At 47.7% G+C, this 13,804-nt stretch overlaps 1 protein-coding gene across 2 annotated transcripts; it reads left to right on the top strand.

Annotated features, from left to right (window-relative positions):
- The first annotated feature begins 1,339 nt into the window (after positions 1-1,339).
- Positions 1,340-4,008, top strand: LOC100190505 (tubulin beta chain-like). 2 transcript variants are annotated; one of them, XM_030263992.4, is made up of 4 exons: positions 1,340-1,521; positions 2,026-2,134; positions 2,391-2,501; positions 2,716-4,008. In XM_030263992.4, the coding sequence occupies exons 1-4, from the start codon at positions 1,465-1,467 to the stop codon at positions 3,774-3,776; spliced, it is 1,338 nt and encodes a 445-aa protein (XP_030119852.1). In that variant the 5' UTR covers positions 1,340-1,464; the 3' UTR covers positions 3,777-4,008. The 2 variants fall into 2 exon arrangements, with proteins under 2 accessions (XP_030119852.1, NP_001232183.1); NM_001245254.2 differs by lacking the exons at positions 2,026-2,134; positions 2,391-2,501 and having other exon boundaries at positions 1,386-1,457; positions 3,222-4,008.
- Positions 4,009-13,804: the final 9,796 nt, after the last annotated feature.

Below are 13,804 nucleotides of genomic sequence, written 5' to 3'. Positions count from 1 at the left end.
ACTAAAACGGGATTTAGCGGAGCCCCGCCCGGAGCTGGCTACGGGGAGCCTGCCTGGGCTGTCGGTGGCTCGGAGCAGCCTCCCGAGGGAACCGCACTCTCCCTCCGCTGCACACGCACACCGAGACCGTGGTGAGAATCAGGCGACGCCGAGGAGGAGCCGCCACGCCGGGCTGACCGCCCCGAAGGGCACCGGGCACGGCGCGAACCGTGCCGCGCTGCCCGTGCTCTTCCTCCTCGCCACCTCCTCCTCCTCCGGCGGCCTGGGCAAGTGCCGTGCCCTGCCCGCTGCCGCGGCCCCCGCCTGCCCTCCCTGCCACCGCTGTCATGCCCGCGGTGGCATACGGGGCTGCTCGAAAATAAAGTGAGGGACCAGAAATCATCTCTGGAGACCACATGTTCAACCGTCTCCTGCTCCCCGCCCCCCCACCTTCCTTTCTTCATCCCTCAGCATCTGTAAATCCGCAGCGAAGCGGCGAAAGACCCGTTTGCTGCAGAGCGGAGGGAACCACCCCACTCAAGCCCCCGGCCCTGCACTGTGCAGCAGCACCCGCGCTATTGTCTCCTTGAGGGTCGCTGGTGGCTGCGGCCGGACGGGTGACAGCGCGGAGCGCTTGGCTGGAGCGCGGCTCCTGGCTCAGCTTCGGACCAAATCCGACCTTTTTAGGCATAGGAAGAGAAGCCGAGCTCGGCACTGAGGAGAGGCAGGCGGGGACCGCCCGAGGGCAGGCAGGGCTGGCGGACAGGATCACCGCAGCCTGTGCTGGAGAGAAGCCCACCCGCGTCGTGCCGGGGGTGGATAAACCGGGTCAGGGCGCGGGGCTCCCGACCGCCGGGGCGGGCTTGTGCGGGCAGACGGGCGGCAACCACGAGCGTCTGGTGATGCCGGCGGGTACACGGTGCCTCCAAGGGGAGGGAGTCTCCCGCCAGCACTGTGTGAACGGAGCCGCTGGCGGGGGGGCGGAGGCAGCCGCGGGGCTCCCCCTCCCACCCCCCGATGGCAACGCCCGCTGCTGCGGCAGGGAAGACTGCGCTTCACGGGGAACAAAAGGCTGCGGTGGCGGCGGCCGCGGGAGGGCGAAGAGCGGGACGGCGGCCGCAGGGAGGTTCCGCGGTTCACACGTGGGCGGCTCGGCCCGGCCCGGCTCGGCCGCCCCATCGTGGCGCTCGGCGCCTTTGTCCCCGCTGCCAGCGCCGGAGCGGAGCGGCGGCGGCGCTCCCCGGCCGCTCCCGCCGGCCACGCCCCGGCCGCGCCCCCACGGGACACAATGCCCGCGCCCGCCCCATCCCCGCGCGCCGATTGGCTCCGCGCCGTTCCCGCATGACGTCACCGGCAGGCGGAGCGCGGCGCCCGATTTAAGGGGCGGCGAGGGGCGCGGCCGCCGCAGCGGCGAGTGCGGGAGCGGGCGGAGCGGGCTGTGAAGGCGGCAGGAGCAGCGGGGCGGCACCTTCGGACACCGGCACCATGCGTGAGATCGTGCACATCCAAGCCGGGCAGTGCGGCAACCAGATTGGCGCCAAGGTACGGACGGGCGATCCGCTCGTCTGCTCGGGACTCCGCGCGTGGGGCGGTGCCCGCTCAGCCGGGCTCCGCGTGTCCCGGGGATAGCGCTGCCGGGAGGGAGAGTTCCCGGCTTCCCGCTACGGAGCACCATCGGGCTCGCCCGTCCCTCGGAGGATCCGCGCGGGACGGTTCCCGGCTGATCCACCTTACGGGGAAGCGCGGAGGGGCTTCCGCGCCGTGGGTGCGGCATGCCTTGGGGAAGAAGGGAAGGGCGGGGGTATCAGCTGCCGTCCATCAGCCCCTCGGGGGCTGCAGGGGTCCCAGGCAGGCGGGGGAAGGGGCGCCGGGCAGTGCCACACCCCTCCCGTCGGTGCGGGGGGAGTGTGCAGGGCGCGGTAGCGGCTCGGTCTGGCCGGGGGGGCGCACCCACGCGCGGCGAATCCCCGCGCGCCACGTGGCGGGGATTTGACCGGGGGGCGAGAGAGGGGCGTGGCGGCACTGACCACCCTTCTGTCCCTTTAGTTCTGGGAGGTCATCAGCGATGAGCACGGCATCGACCCCACGGGTAGCTACCACGGGGACAGCGACCTGCAGCTGGAGAGGATCAACGTCTACTACAATGAAGCCACCGGTAACGCCCCTCTGTAATGAGCTTCCCGGGGGAGGGGGCAAGGGGTGTGCAGGCAGGGGTCCCCCAGCCCTTCCCACAGTGGGTGACGCCCCAGCACAGCTTAAATGGTGCTTTGTTTTCCCATCATGAATCTATCCAAATTCCCAAACCCTCCATATCCTCATCAGCAAATCCTGGGGAAGCTGATGGGAGCACAGCAGGGGTCCTGTGGCTGCTGACTGCGGGGCTGTAACGCTGCTGCTGGTTCCTCCCACAGGTAACAAGTATGTCCCCCGTGCCATCCTCGTGGACCTGGAACCTGGCACCATGGACTCCGTGCGCTCCGGCCCCTTTGGACAGATCTTCCGTCCCGACAATTTTGTCTTTGGTGAGTGACTGTGGCGTGGAGGAGTTCCCAGAGTAGGAACTCCTCACACAGAAAAGGCTTGGAGTGGGCATGCAAGTGACCCTGGGGAACTTGTATCCCCACAGCAGAGTGGGGATGGAAGAGAGGGGTGGGTGTCTAGGGAAGGGGCAGTGGCATCATCTGTGTTTGTCCCTGGGGTGCTAATGTGGCACCTGGCTTGTGGTCTGCCCTGTAGGTCAGAGCGGGGCTGGCAACAACTGGGCCAAGGGGCACTACACGGAAGGCGCTGAGCTGGTGGACTCTGTGCTGGACGTGGTGAGGAAGGAGTCGGAGAGCTGTGACTGCCTCCAGGGCTTCCAGCTGACCCACTCGCTGGGCGGAGGCACAGGCTCTGGCATGGGCACCCTCCTGATCAGCAAGATCCGGGAGGAGTACCCCGACCGCATCATGAACACCTTCAGCGTGATGCCCTCACCCAAGGTGTCGGACACGGTGGTGGAGCCCTACAACGCCACCCTTTCTGTGCACCAGCTGGTGGAGAACACGGACGAGACCTACTGCATTGACAACGAGGCCCTGTATGACATTTGCTTCCGCACCCTGAAGCTGACCACTCCCACCTACGGGGACCTCAACCACCTGGTGTCGGCCACCATGAGCGGCGTGACCACCTGCCTTCGCTTCCCCGGCCAGCTGAACGCCGACCTGCGCAAGCTGGCGGTCAACATGGTGCCTTTCCCGCGGCTGCACTTCTTCATGCCGGGCTTTGCCCCGCTGACCAGCCGCGGCAGCCAGCAGTACCGCGCCCTGACGGTGCCCGAGCTGACGCAGCAGATGTTCGACTCCAAGAACATGATGGCCGCCTGCGACCCCCGCCACGGCCGCTACCTGACGGTGGCCGCCATCTTCCGGGGCCGCATGTCCATGAAGGAGGTGGACGAGCAGATGCTCAACGTGCAGAACAAGAACAGCAGCTACTTTGTGGAGTGGATCCCCAACAACGTCAAGACGGCCGTCTGCGACATCCCCCCGCGCGGCCTCAAGATGTCGGCCACCTTCATCGGCAACAGCACGGCCATCCAGGAGCTCTTCAAGAGGATCTCGGAGCAGTTCACGGCCATGTTCCGGCGCAAGGCCTTCTTGCACTGGTACACCGGCGAGGGCATGGATGAAATGGAGTTCACAGAGGCCGAGAGCAACATGAACGACCTGGTCTCTGAATACCAGCAATACCAGGATGCCACTGCTGATGAGCAGGGCGAGTTTGAAGAGGAAGGAGAAGAGGATGAGGCATAAAGTTGAGATGGGTAGGAGTTAAGTATAGTCTGAGCAGGCAAGTATTCATTGAGAGAAGGAATCTGTGCAGTTGTGCTGAAGCATGCATTTTTTCATTTGGTGCTCTCCACTGTTGCTTCTGTCAGCAGTTTTGTATCCTTGACTGTCCAATGTAACAGTAGTTGCAAAATACTTCAGAGTCTTCTGTTGAAATGGTTAACTTCTCAAACATAAAGGCTTTTTGTGTCCTAAACTGTCTCCTCTACTTTATTTCTCTCTTGATTAAGCAAGTAATTCTTGTGTAGTTTTCTGTAGTTTTGCTTCTCAGTTTATTCCTGAACCTCAGTGAAAGGCTAAACTGAACAAAAAAAGAATTCCCAGGCTATCAATTTAGCAGCACGTGGAAACTCACGTAGTAGCTCAGCTAAAGGTGCCAGGTAGTTTATAGAAAGTCCTGTGTTTAACAGCTTAGCTAATTGTTAAGGCAAAAGCTGCTTTATCTGATAAAAACAAGTCACTGCATTGGAATCATACAACCGTCTTTATGGACATACATGGTAGAGAAGTCAGAGAGAAGGTATTGAATTCCACATTACTGACTGTCAAAACTGATTTGACAGGATAGCTGCAGGCTTCCCTACGGGCATTCAGCAGCTTATTTAACATGTTCCACAGACTGTAGTACAGGCATATGGGTGGCTGGCTGTGATTTGACTTGATGCTGAGCTCACTTCTCTTCCCCTCAACTCTCCTCTCTAAATACAACATTCTGTGCAGAGAAGCATAGGTTTGTACTAGCAGGCAACTTGAGAGCTCAAGTAAAAACCCAAGCTTTTTCTCTTCAAGAATAAAATTTGTGTTTCCCAAAGATAGCCACTAACCTGCCCTTAATTTTAAAGGAATTGATTCTATAGGGCAATCAATTCCCTTTAGGAGATAGGAGGTAATGAGCAGATTTCTAGGCTCAAAAGTGTGTCTAGAGCATGCCATACAATCTTAATCCCCTGACAACAGCTATCTCCAAGTTACATGTTTACAGGGCAATTGTTTGCTCCTGGTTCCTGCAGCAGGAGATGAACCTCTACCCAGGTAGGGGAGAGCAGTGCAGCTGCACCCTGCTGTGCATCTTTGCAAAGGTAAGTGTTGTTTCTTTACAGTGAGAGAGGGGGGATTGATGTTCCTATGTTCTTATGGGATGCAAGAACCCTGAATGAATCTACAATGTTGTTAACAGTAGTTTGCAAAGTTTCATAGATCCTAATCCTCCTACAGAGCAAGAATGAAATCCCTCCTGGAGTTTAACAGTTACCCAATATATAAGCTTAGTCCTTAGTTCATCCAAACACCACTTAGAAGAGTGGTCTTGCACTAAAAAAAAGTGTTGCTATGAGAACTGCTACCAATGCTACAATTACTGCAGTCCTTACTGCTCTGAAAGAGCTGGTATTCACATGTGTTCAGCCTCTATTGTGAGCCTTTGCTGAAATGCTTGCAAGGCATTACTGGAAAAAAGAATTAAAAGGGAGCTGCTGTGCATAACTAATATCTTGCCTGTTTGAGTCCTCTGCCTGTGGATGCTGCTCTGAATGTACACTGTTCTCTGCCAATGGGCCTAGCTGCACTGGTGTGTGTGGGACAATAGGCACTTGCTAAAGCTTTTCTCTCATTTGTAGGTTTGGTTTCTGGTGTACAGAGGCGTGAGAAGCTCTTAAACTACCTGGACTGTCAGTAAACAGTGTATATCCACAACAGTACCTGTATTTCTTAATGCTTGAGCCATTCAAGGATTAAACATTAGACAAATTGAAGTTGTTTTAGTAGCTGAGTTAATACAAGCTGCCTCAGGCCCTTTGGGGAAAAAACACTGTATCTGGTTGCCACAGTAACCTTGCCTTGAAATTACCTAGCTGGGTTGCACTTGAAACTGTTGATCATATAGCTTTGAGTCAGCAAACAAATCTAAACAGTTTCACTAAAAGAGAAGACCTTGGTCTTTGATAGTAATGATCTTCCTTTCAGCTGTGACACTGTAGCAGTTTTCACTAGTATTCAGCATGTCTAGCATCTAATTCTTAGTGTAATTACACTCTGTCTCTAGCTAATCCTTAAATATAGCTACCCAAGTGACACATTTCACTACAGCTCCCTTACTAGAAAGTAGGACACCATCCTACATGGCTTGCTGTTGTTTGTAGTCTGCTTTTTTTTTTTTTTTTTTTGTTCTAGTGGAAGAAAACCCAAGAATAGAAATACTCTAGAAAGAAGCATGTCCTTTTATAAATTCTACATGTCTTATTTGCCAATCATAATGATTAAAAATTAAAAATCAAACCATCATTTCAGTAGGAGTTGAGAAATATATAAAAAGGGGATAATGAAAGATTTGAAGGGGAAGGTTCAAAGCTTGGTAGGAACAGTAAGTCAAATATAAGGGAGGTTGAGTCTCATGGACCTGGGACTGCAGTACCTATTTTTGTTTATCTTTGATCTTTAGCTGTATTTATTCCCCAGGAGACCTTTCATTATAAAAACTGGAGCTGACTGCTGTATGCCAAACAACAAAGATGTGTCTTCACCTGTCTTTATGGCTGCAATTTTTCTGTTTCACAAAGAAAGCAGAACCACTGGGAGGATTTCAGATGAGGTTATCTGACTGCCTTTACCTCTCCTGGCTGTAGATTTATATTTGTCCATGTAATGAACAATACATTTAGGGCTAAAGGTCTTGCATGAGGCATCCTAATTGGAAGAAATGGAGATAGATAATACAGATTTAGTGGTCTGCAGATTAAGCTGCTTATAATGACTGATTTGTGTTGAGATACAAGTTAATAGTATAGAGCAATCTATTCTCATTTCAATAGATCAGTTGTGGCCTGGAGGGTAACATTCTCTTCTTTTGACAGTTGGAGCTGATTGTGTTGGAGAGGGAACAATCTATTCTTTTTTTAATTCCCTTTTGTTAAACGTGTAGAATTTTTAAGCATGTTAATAGAGAGTCTTGACCAAGGAAACCAATCAGTGTTTGACTGCTGTTGAGTGCACGAAGGTAAAGATAAACAGGGTCATAAAAACAAGGAGGCAGCACGCAAGTTTAATTTACATAGAAATGGCAGGAGTCATGGTAGCACTGGGATGCCCTCTCTCCTAATTTCTCAGACTTCAGTCTAAACCATTGTAGCAACAGTGTGGTGGAAATATAAACCAGTATGTGGTTTGATATTTCAAAACTTGCAATGGGATTGTAAACATACATCTGTTTTCCAAGAGATGTTTTCCAGTCTTTCAAGTGGGATGATTCTCATCTTCCCAATAATGATTTTCATCTTCCCAAGATACATCAAGTGTGAATATAAATCAAAAATTGGATTGCATGAAGTATAAAATTGTCCTGATGACATGATAGTCTTAGAATCAAACTAGAGGCCCATTCTGTTGAGAGCTGTATCCTTCCACAAGGTATGAGATGATGAACAGAATAAACCAAAGTAGCAAAAGGATTTAAAGCCTGAAGAAAGAAGATAATCCATATGTTTGGGTTTTCTCTCCAGTGAATTGCCTGCAAAAACAGGACAAACCTCTAATCTGCAGGGAAATCTGCTCATGGATGACAATATCATGTGCTACATAGTTCAAAAGTGTGTGGTTCTAGTAGGTTTTTCTAGATATGCAAGCTCTATGTGCTTAAAGAAAGTGTGATGGACTGACTGTCCTTATGGGATGGTGCTGCCATGCACTACTGCAAAGCACAGCTCTGGTCCTGGAATGACTCTGGCAAAACGGTGCTAGAGGGACAAGTTTTCTTCCCTCACTTGAAAAAGCTGGGGCTTCTTGCAATACTCCCTGCATTAGAAAGAGTTCTTCTGTTTCCTTTGTTCTTTGCCTTCCCTGTAATCCCCATAGACATGTTATGTGTAAGATCAGGATGAAACCCAGTAGGCTTTCAGTAGGGCAAGTTACATGGTTGTTCCACTGAAATCACTTTCCAAATAACACCCCCTCCCACCCAAAAGAACCCCAACCCAACCCCCCACATCTCATGGTTTTATTACTATATTTTAAAGAAGGGCTGTTAATCTGTATTAGGTTCTGCCTCACAGTGGGAGGTACTTTTACTACTTTCTGTTCAATTAAGCCTAATATTTTTCTTTGCTATTGTAGCTATGAGGAGGTAAAATCTTCTCTGGAGAAATCATGTGACTATCCCCTATTATTTGACACACAGCTTTTCTCCCAAAGGATGTTATTCTGCTTTTCCTCTACACATTAAAGCATAATGAGCAAATATGTTTCAGAAATGGTAGCCTGCACAGGAGTTATAGGTAACATTATTCCTCCAAGCCTGTTCATTGTAGGGAAGGCACAGTTTTTTGTTTACAAATAATCTCCTTCTCAGTCATCCCATTTGTTTTTTCAGCTGCTTCTACATTTCTACAGAACAAAGCTTGTGGTACTTTTGATGCTTTATATGTGCCTAGGGTAATCAGAATAAAGGTTATTTTTCTCCCCTTTTCTTTGGCTAAAAATAAATCTCTACAGGAAAGGAGCTGATTTTGAATGTGACTTGGAAAAAAAACTTCTGAGAATTTTTCACCTCCCAATAAAATCCATTCATACTAAGCACCTGCCTTTTGATACTTCAGTGATCACCTGTCCTAGTCTGTTTGTTATTTTTTAAAATGGGAAAGAGCAATTTGTTCTCAGATACTCCCACTTAAATGGGTCTTATCTTTAGCTTGCCTACAAGAAAATTCAAAATTTAAGCATTTGGTCACAGGAAAGTGCCTCAGGGCATGATGGATTTTGGAAAAAACATTTCTTGGCCCTGAGTCTCCTAGACAGTTGTCCAGCTGGAGCCCTCTGAGCAATGGAAACCAAGGCAGAGGGAGGGAGTGGGGTTTGCTGTGAAAGCCTGTCCATCCCCAGACATCCTGCCAGCAAAGCACACAGTGCAAGTGACAACTCCTCTCCCTGAGAAGTTTAACAAGAAGTGAACTGTTTCCTTGCTCCTAGTTCACTCCTATTTTAAGTATTTTATTTGTGAATCTGCCAGAAAGCAAAATTGTACCTCTTTGAAGCGTGTGTATAAGAAGGCTATCTATTTACAGTATCTAGGTAAAAAAAAAGGAAATAATTTAAGAGTAGGTCATTCCCTCCTCCCCACTCAAAGTCATTTTTCCCTTACGGGCAGAATGCCACTTGTAAGGGAAGAAATCAAGTTAACTCTGTTAAATTCTTGTTTATTAACATTTGATTCTTCTAGTGTAGAGATTTTCCAACTGGTCTCAATTTATCCATCTGTCAGCCTTTATAATCTGGTTGTTTTTCTCACTGGGCTTCCTTGGAAAGCTTAAGGCATAGGTGTTTTTTTGTGGTTGTTGGGGTTTTTTTTGCTTTTTGGCTTTTTTATTTTTTCCCCATTCTGGCAAGAATGCCTCTAGCATTGAAAAAAAAAAAAATTCAGTTTAGGCAGAATGTGAAAAAACCAACTTGCTCCAGAGTGGCTAAAGTGAAGTGGCTACCCTAAAACAAGTTCTGTAGCTTATTCAGTAAGTTCTGTGTTGTTTTGCAGTGAAAAATATTTTCACATTTTCCATGAATGTAATAGAAAGATACTGTCTGCCTCCATAGTGAATAATTAAACAGGGGTTTCAAGCAGCATTCAAATGGTCTCAAAACAAGCTTTACAAACATTTAATGAAATTCATGCAGTGACTTCTTACAGCATGCCTCTCTATATCTAGCCTAATGCTGGTCTTTTAGTTAATAAAATTATTTTGTGGCTGTTTTTGTTTTTCTGAAATTTCCAGCTCCACCCTGGCAGGCAGGGATTAGAGGTTTTATTGACATTGAGAAAACTGCCACTTCCATAGGCAGGGCTGATTCAATATTCTCCAACTGCTGAAAAGGATTCCTATTCCCCTTGCCCCTCTTCAGGTGTTACCTCTGGTGTAATTTCCCCTACCAACTCCAGGGCATGTCTGACCCTTTTACCAGTCTTTTCCTTAACTCCACAGTTAATGACAGAAAATTGAAGGGGTGGGAGAAGGTTTTTCTTCAATTAGGTGGTGTTCCAGAGGGAGAACATGTACAAAGGAGGAGGGAAATGTGGGCAGCTGGAAGGAGGAGAGACAAAAACAAGGTATTTGGTTGATTCAGCCACCTACTGCAACATCACCCTAAACTCTCCTGCAGAGAACCCAGGCAATTTTAAACAATGTACACTGAATCCCACCACAAACTATGGCATCTCTTAGCAAACCTCACAAGTAGTAGTAGTTCAGAGTTTGCCCACTGGCAGTTTGAGTTACAAGTAACTATCAGATTGCAAGAAAGCAAGGAGGCTAAGGAACAAAAGAAACAGTAACTAGAAGATCAGTCTTTATCAGTACCTTGTTCTCAATGACGTGCAGGAAGTGAGCTGCCCTGGAAAACATGGTATCAGCATTTCATTTATATCGATGCTGGAAGCTTAGTCATCTTTTGACTGGAGGACCCAGTTTGTAGGGATATGAGATGTGTTTCATCTACCGAGCAATCTAAAAAAGGTAGATGCAGCCTGGATGGGGGAAGGAGCCATCTGGCTGCTACCCCATCACATCTGGTGTGCCAAAAGGAAATAATGAGAGGCTGCAATGTTTTGCTTTTCTTCTCAGTAAATTGCTGCCTGATGATGATCGCCACATTTTCCCCTTTTTGGAATTGTTTTGTGACATGATCATGTTTATTATGATGACTTTGAAAGCCAGAGAAGCAGGGTTCTGTTTGCTGTGTCCTGTACAAGCACATGCACAGAAATGCCTGACTCTCAGAGGTTATAATCTAAATTCACAAGAGGAACCATATGGTGTGGGAGAAATATTAGATTCACCGAGAAACTGTTCTCCCCTCTAAAGGTGCACGGGTTATTTTAGAATTGACTGTGTCCCAAATTGCTCTGTAATGTGATTTTCTCTCACACACTTATTCTCTCTCCTCTTTTGTTCTTGGCAAAACACATCGACCCTCAGGTATAATAAATACAAGTTCGGAGGGCTCTACAATGAAAATGCTTTTGATCATTCATAAAAACATGCTCAGTGTTGTTGTATTTAATAGCTTCTGATTCCTGAACTGAGTTGTAATATTGAAATAAAAATAGATTTCCCTTTTAGGTATTTTATTATTAGCATTAAAATCACTTTCACAATTATTCCATCCTCTTGCTGGCAGAATATCCTTCTATCTTAATGCATATTGCAAATGATTAAGCATCATGTTCCAAAGGTGACTTCATACAGTCCTCATCAGCTGGTAATGTCATAGTTACCAGGTAGAAGGCAAATGATAATGTAATGAACAGAGCCTGCTCATTTGAGTACCAAGAGAAGGACTCAAAAAGCCATGTAGTCTCTGATATAAATATCTGAGCAATGCATTATATCACCCATCACAAATGACTGAGAATAAAGCCGTGGGCAGACATTTTGTGTGCATGAGAAGCTTTCCTATCTGTACACTTGTGATTCTTTCTCAAACAATGGGAAATCACAGACAGACATGAAAATGTTGTGGGATCCCTGTTGCCTCCCTTGTGCATCCATTGCCAGGCTCCACCGTTGCCTTGGAAACTGTGTAGGCAGGGCTTGATTCAGGCAGGGAGGAGGCTGTGGCAGTTTCAGCTGCTGAGGGGTTCATGGATGTTCCTGGGCACATGCCCTGCCTCTGTATGAACAGGAGAATTTTGGCTTTCATTTGCAATTCTGAAAACTTAGAATTTATAGAGCTGTATTCAAAACCCCCCAAACAGTAGGGAACTCCCATATCTAAGTATCATTGATGGCTAAGATTTGTTAAAGTGTTTGCCATAAGGAAAGGTTTTGAATTGACATTCAAGTAATTGACATTTAGTTCGGTTCACTGTGTGTTCATGGATGTTCAGCATTGCTGAAGATGAAGGAACTTGTATGCATAAATATGTACTTCCCTCTAGGTACACAGAATAAAACCTGGAGCTACAGCCCCACCCTGAAAGAAACAGTGGGAATCTACAAAGAGACCACTACTACAGTACCTAAGAATTAGTTTCCTAATAAAAGAATTCTTAGTGGAATAACTCTAAAGGAGGTCACTGTGTGCATTTGGGAAGACAACATCTCAAGGAGTGTCCAGGTGTCTTCAAGAGACGAATCATAATGCTTCAATACAAGCCTTTGTGGATTGCCAGGAATATTCTGGCACCCAAAAAGCTCTTCAGTGTCTGTGTGGATCTCCCAGAGATACCAGAGATGCAGTTGTGTTGCAGTTAGATGTAACTGCCTGCTGCTGCACAAAAAGGTGGGTTATGCCTAGAGCAAGTACAAATGTATATGCATAAGTGGTGTGAACAATAACAAAGACTGCCTGTGATTAAGTGTTGCCAAAACATGTCAAAGGAAAATACTGACGACAGCTGGGATATAAAGAAAGAATTTGGTGAAAAAATCTCAGTGCCAGCACAGTCCTGGATATTTTGTGATTGCAAAAGCCACATGGAATACCACCACACTTAATTCCCTGTGTTGCAAAGCTTAAGCCAGTCTGTGCTCATGACATTTCACAGCAGCTGAGGTTTCTGCACTATGGAAGAAAATGAGCTACAGTTGATAAGAAAGTCAATTCACTGGAGCAAACTGAGAGCTACTTTTGAAAATACAGCCAAAGCACTTTTTCAAGGTCACAGCAGCCAAATTCCAGGCTAAGATATGGCACTTCTTTAGCCACTAGGATTTCCTGCTGTTGATGAAAAAAAAAAAAAAAATAAAGAGTGAAACTGGTGACATTGTGCATTGATTTGTATTGTGTTAAGCATAGCTAACCTGAGTATTCTGATCATTCTGACTTTATTCTTGATAGTGGTAATGATTTCCTACATCAACTATTACCTCACTTTTGCAAAAATCTTCCTGTTTTGTGTTGTAATTGCAATATGATGTTATACTGTAGTGAGAAACTGAGATTAATAAACTGTCAGTCTGGTGTTGCTGATCACACACAGCCTCCCACACTCCTTTCTTTCCCTTTCATACAACTGCACAATTGTGGAGGTTGGACAGAACCTCTGGGATCATCTAGTCTAGTCCTTTACTTTGCCTGACAAGGTCAGCTAAAACAGGTTAATCAGGGTTGTCCCCACCAGGGTTTTGACTGTCTCCAAGACTGGACACACCACAATCTCTCTGGGCAACCTGTACCAGAGCAAAGCATTTTTGGTTTTGGATTTTTTTTTTTTTAAATGTTCAGATTTCTGTATTTCAGTCTATGTCCACTGATAATCATGTGATATCATGTGTTGCTCAGACATGTCCACTGCCTCTCTCCCTGTTACTGTGCACCTCTGAGAGGAGTCTGGCTCCCTCTTTTTTACTGCTTCCCATCAAGCATTTATACACACTGATAAGAATTCCCTGAGCCTTCTCTAGGAAAATTGGTCCCAGCTCTCAGCCACTCCTTGTATGACAGATGCTCCACTTCCTTAACTGCCTTCATGGCCTTTCATTGGACTGACTCCAAAATGGCCATCTCTCTCTTATACTGGGGAGCCCAGAATTGGATGTAAAACTCCAGATGCGTCTCACCACAGCTTATCCCCTTCATTGACCTGCTGGTAACAATTTCCCTTAAACAAGGATGTTGCTGGACAACCCGTGCTGTTAGGGCACACTGCTCACTCATGTTCAACTTGGTGTCCACCAGGATCTCCAGGCTGGTTTTGGCCAAGCTTCTTTCCATCTGCATGGTCCCCAGCATGTACTGGTTCAGTGGGTTGTTCCTTTCCAGGCACAGGACTTTGCACTTCCCTTTGTTAAACCGCATGATGTTCCTGTCAGCCCATTTCTCCAGCCTACTGTGGTCACTCTGGATTAGCAGCATAATCCCCTGGTGTGTCAGACCCTCCTCCCAGTTTTGTATCTACAACAGACTTGCTGAGGGTGCACTCTCTTGCCATTTAACTCACTAATGAAGCAGTTAAATGGTGTTGGCCAAGGATCAGGCACTGGAGTATGGCACCAGCGTCTGGCTCCAACATG

This window comes from Taeniopygia guttata, chromosome 2, assembly GCF_048771995.1.
Source record: "Taeniopygia guttata chromosome 2, bTaeGut7.mat, whole genome shotgun sequence".
NCBI classification, from domain to species: Eukaryota; Metazoa; Chordata; class Aves; order Passeriformes; family Estrildidae; genus Taeniopygia; species Taeniopygia guttata.
The sequence above is the reverse complement of the archived record's forward strand: the minus strand, read 5'-3'. Positions and strand labels throughout refer to the sequence as shown.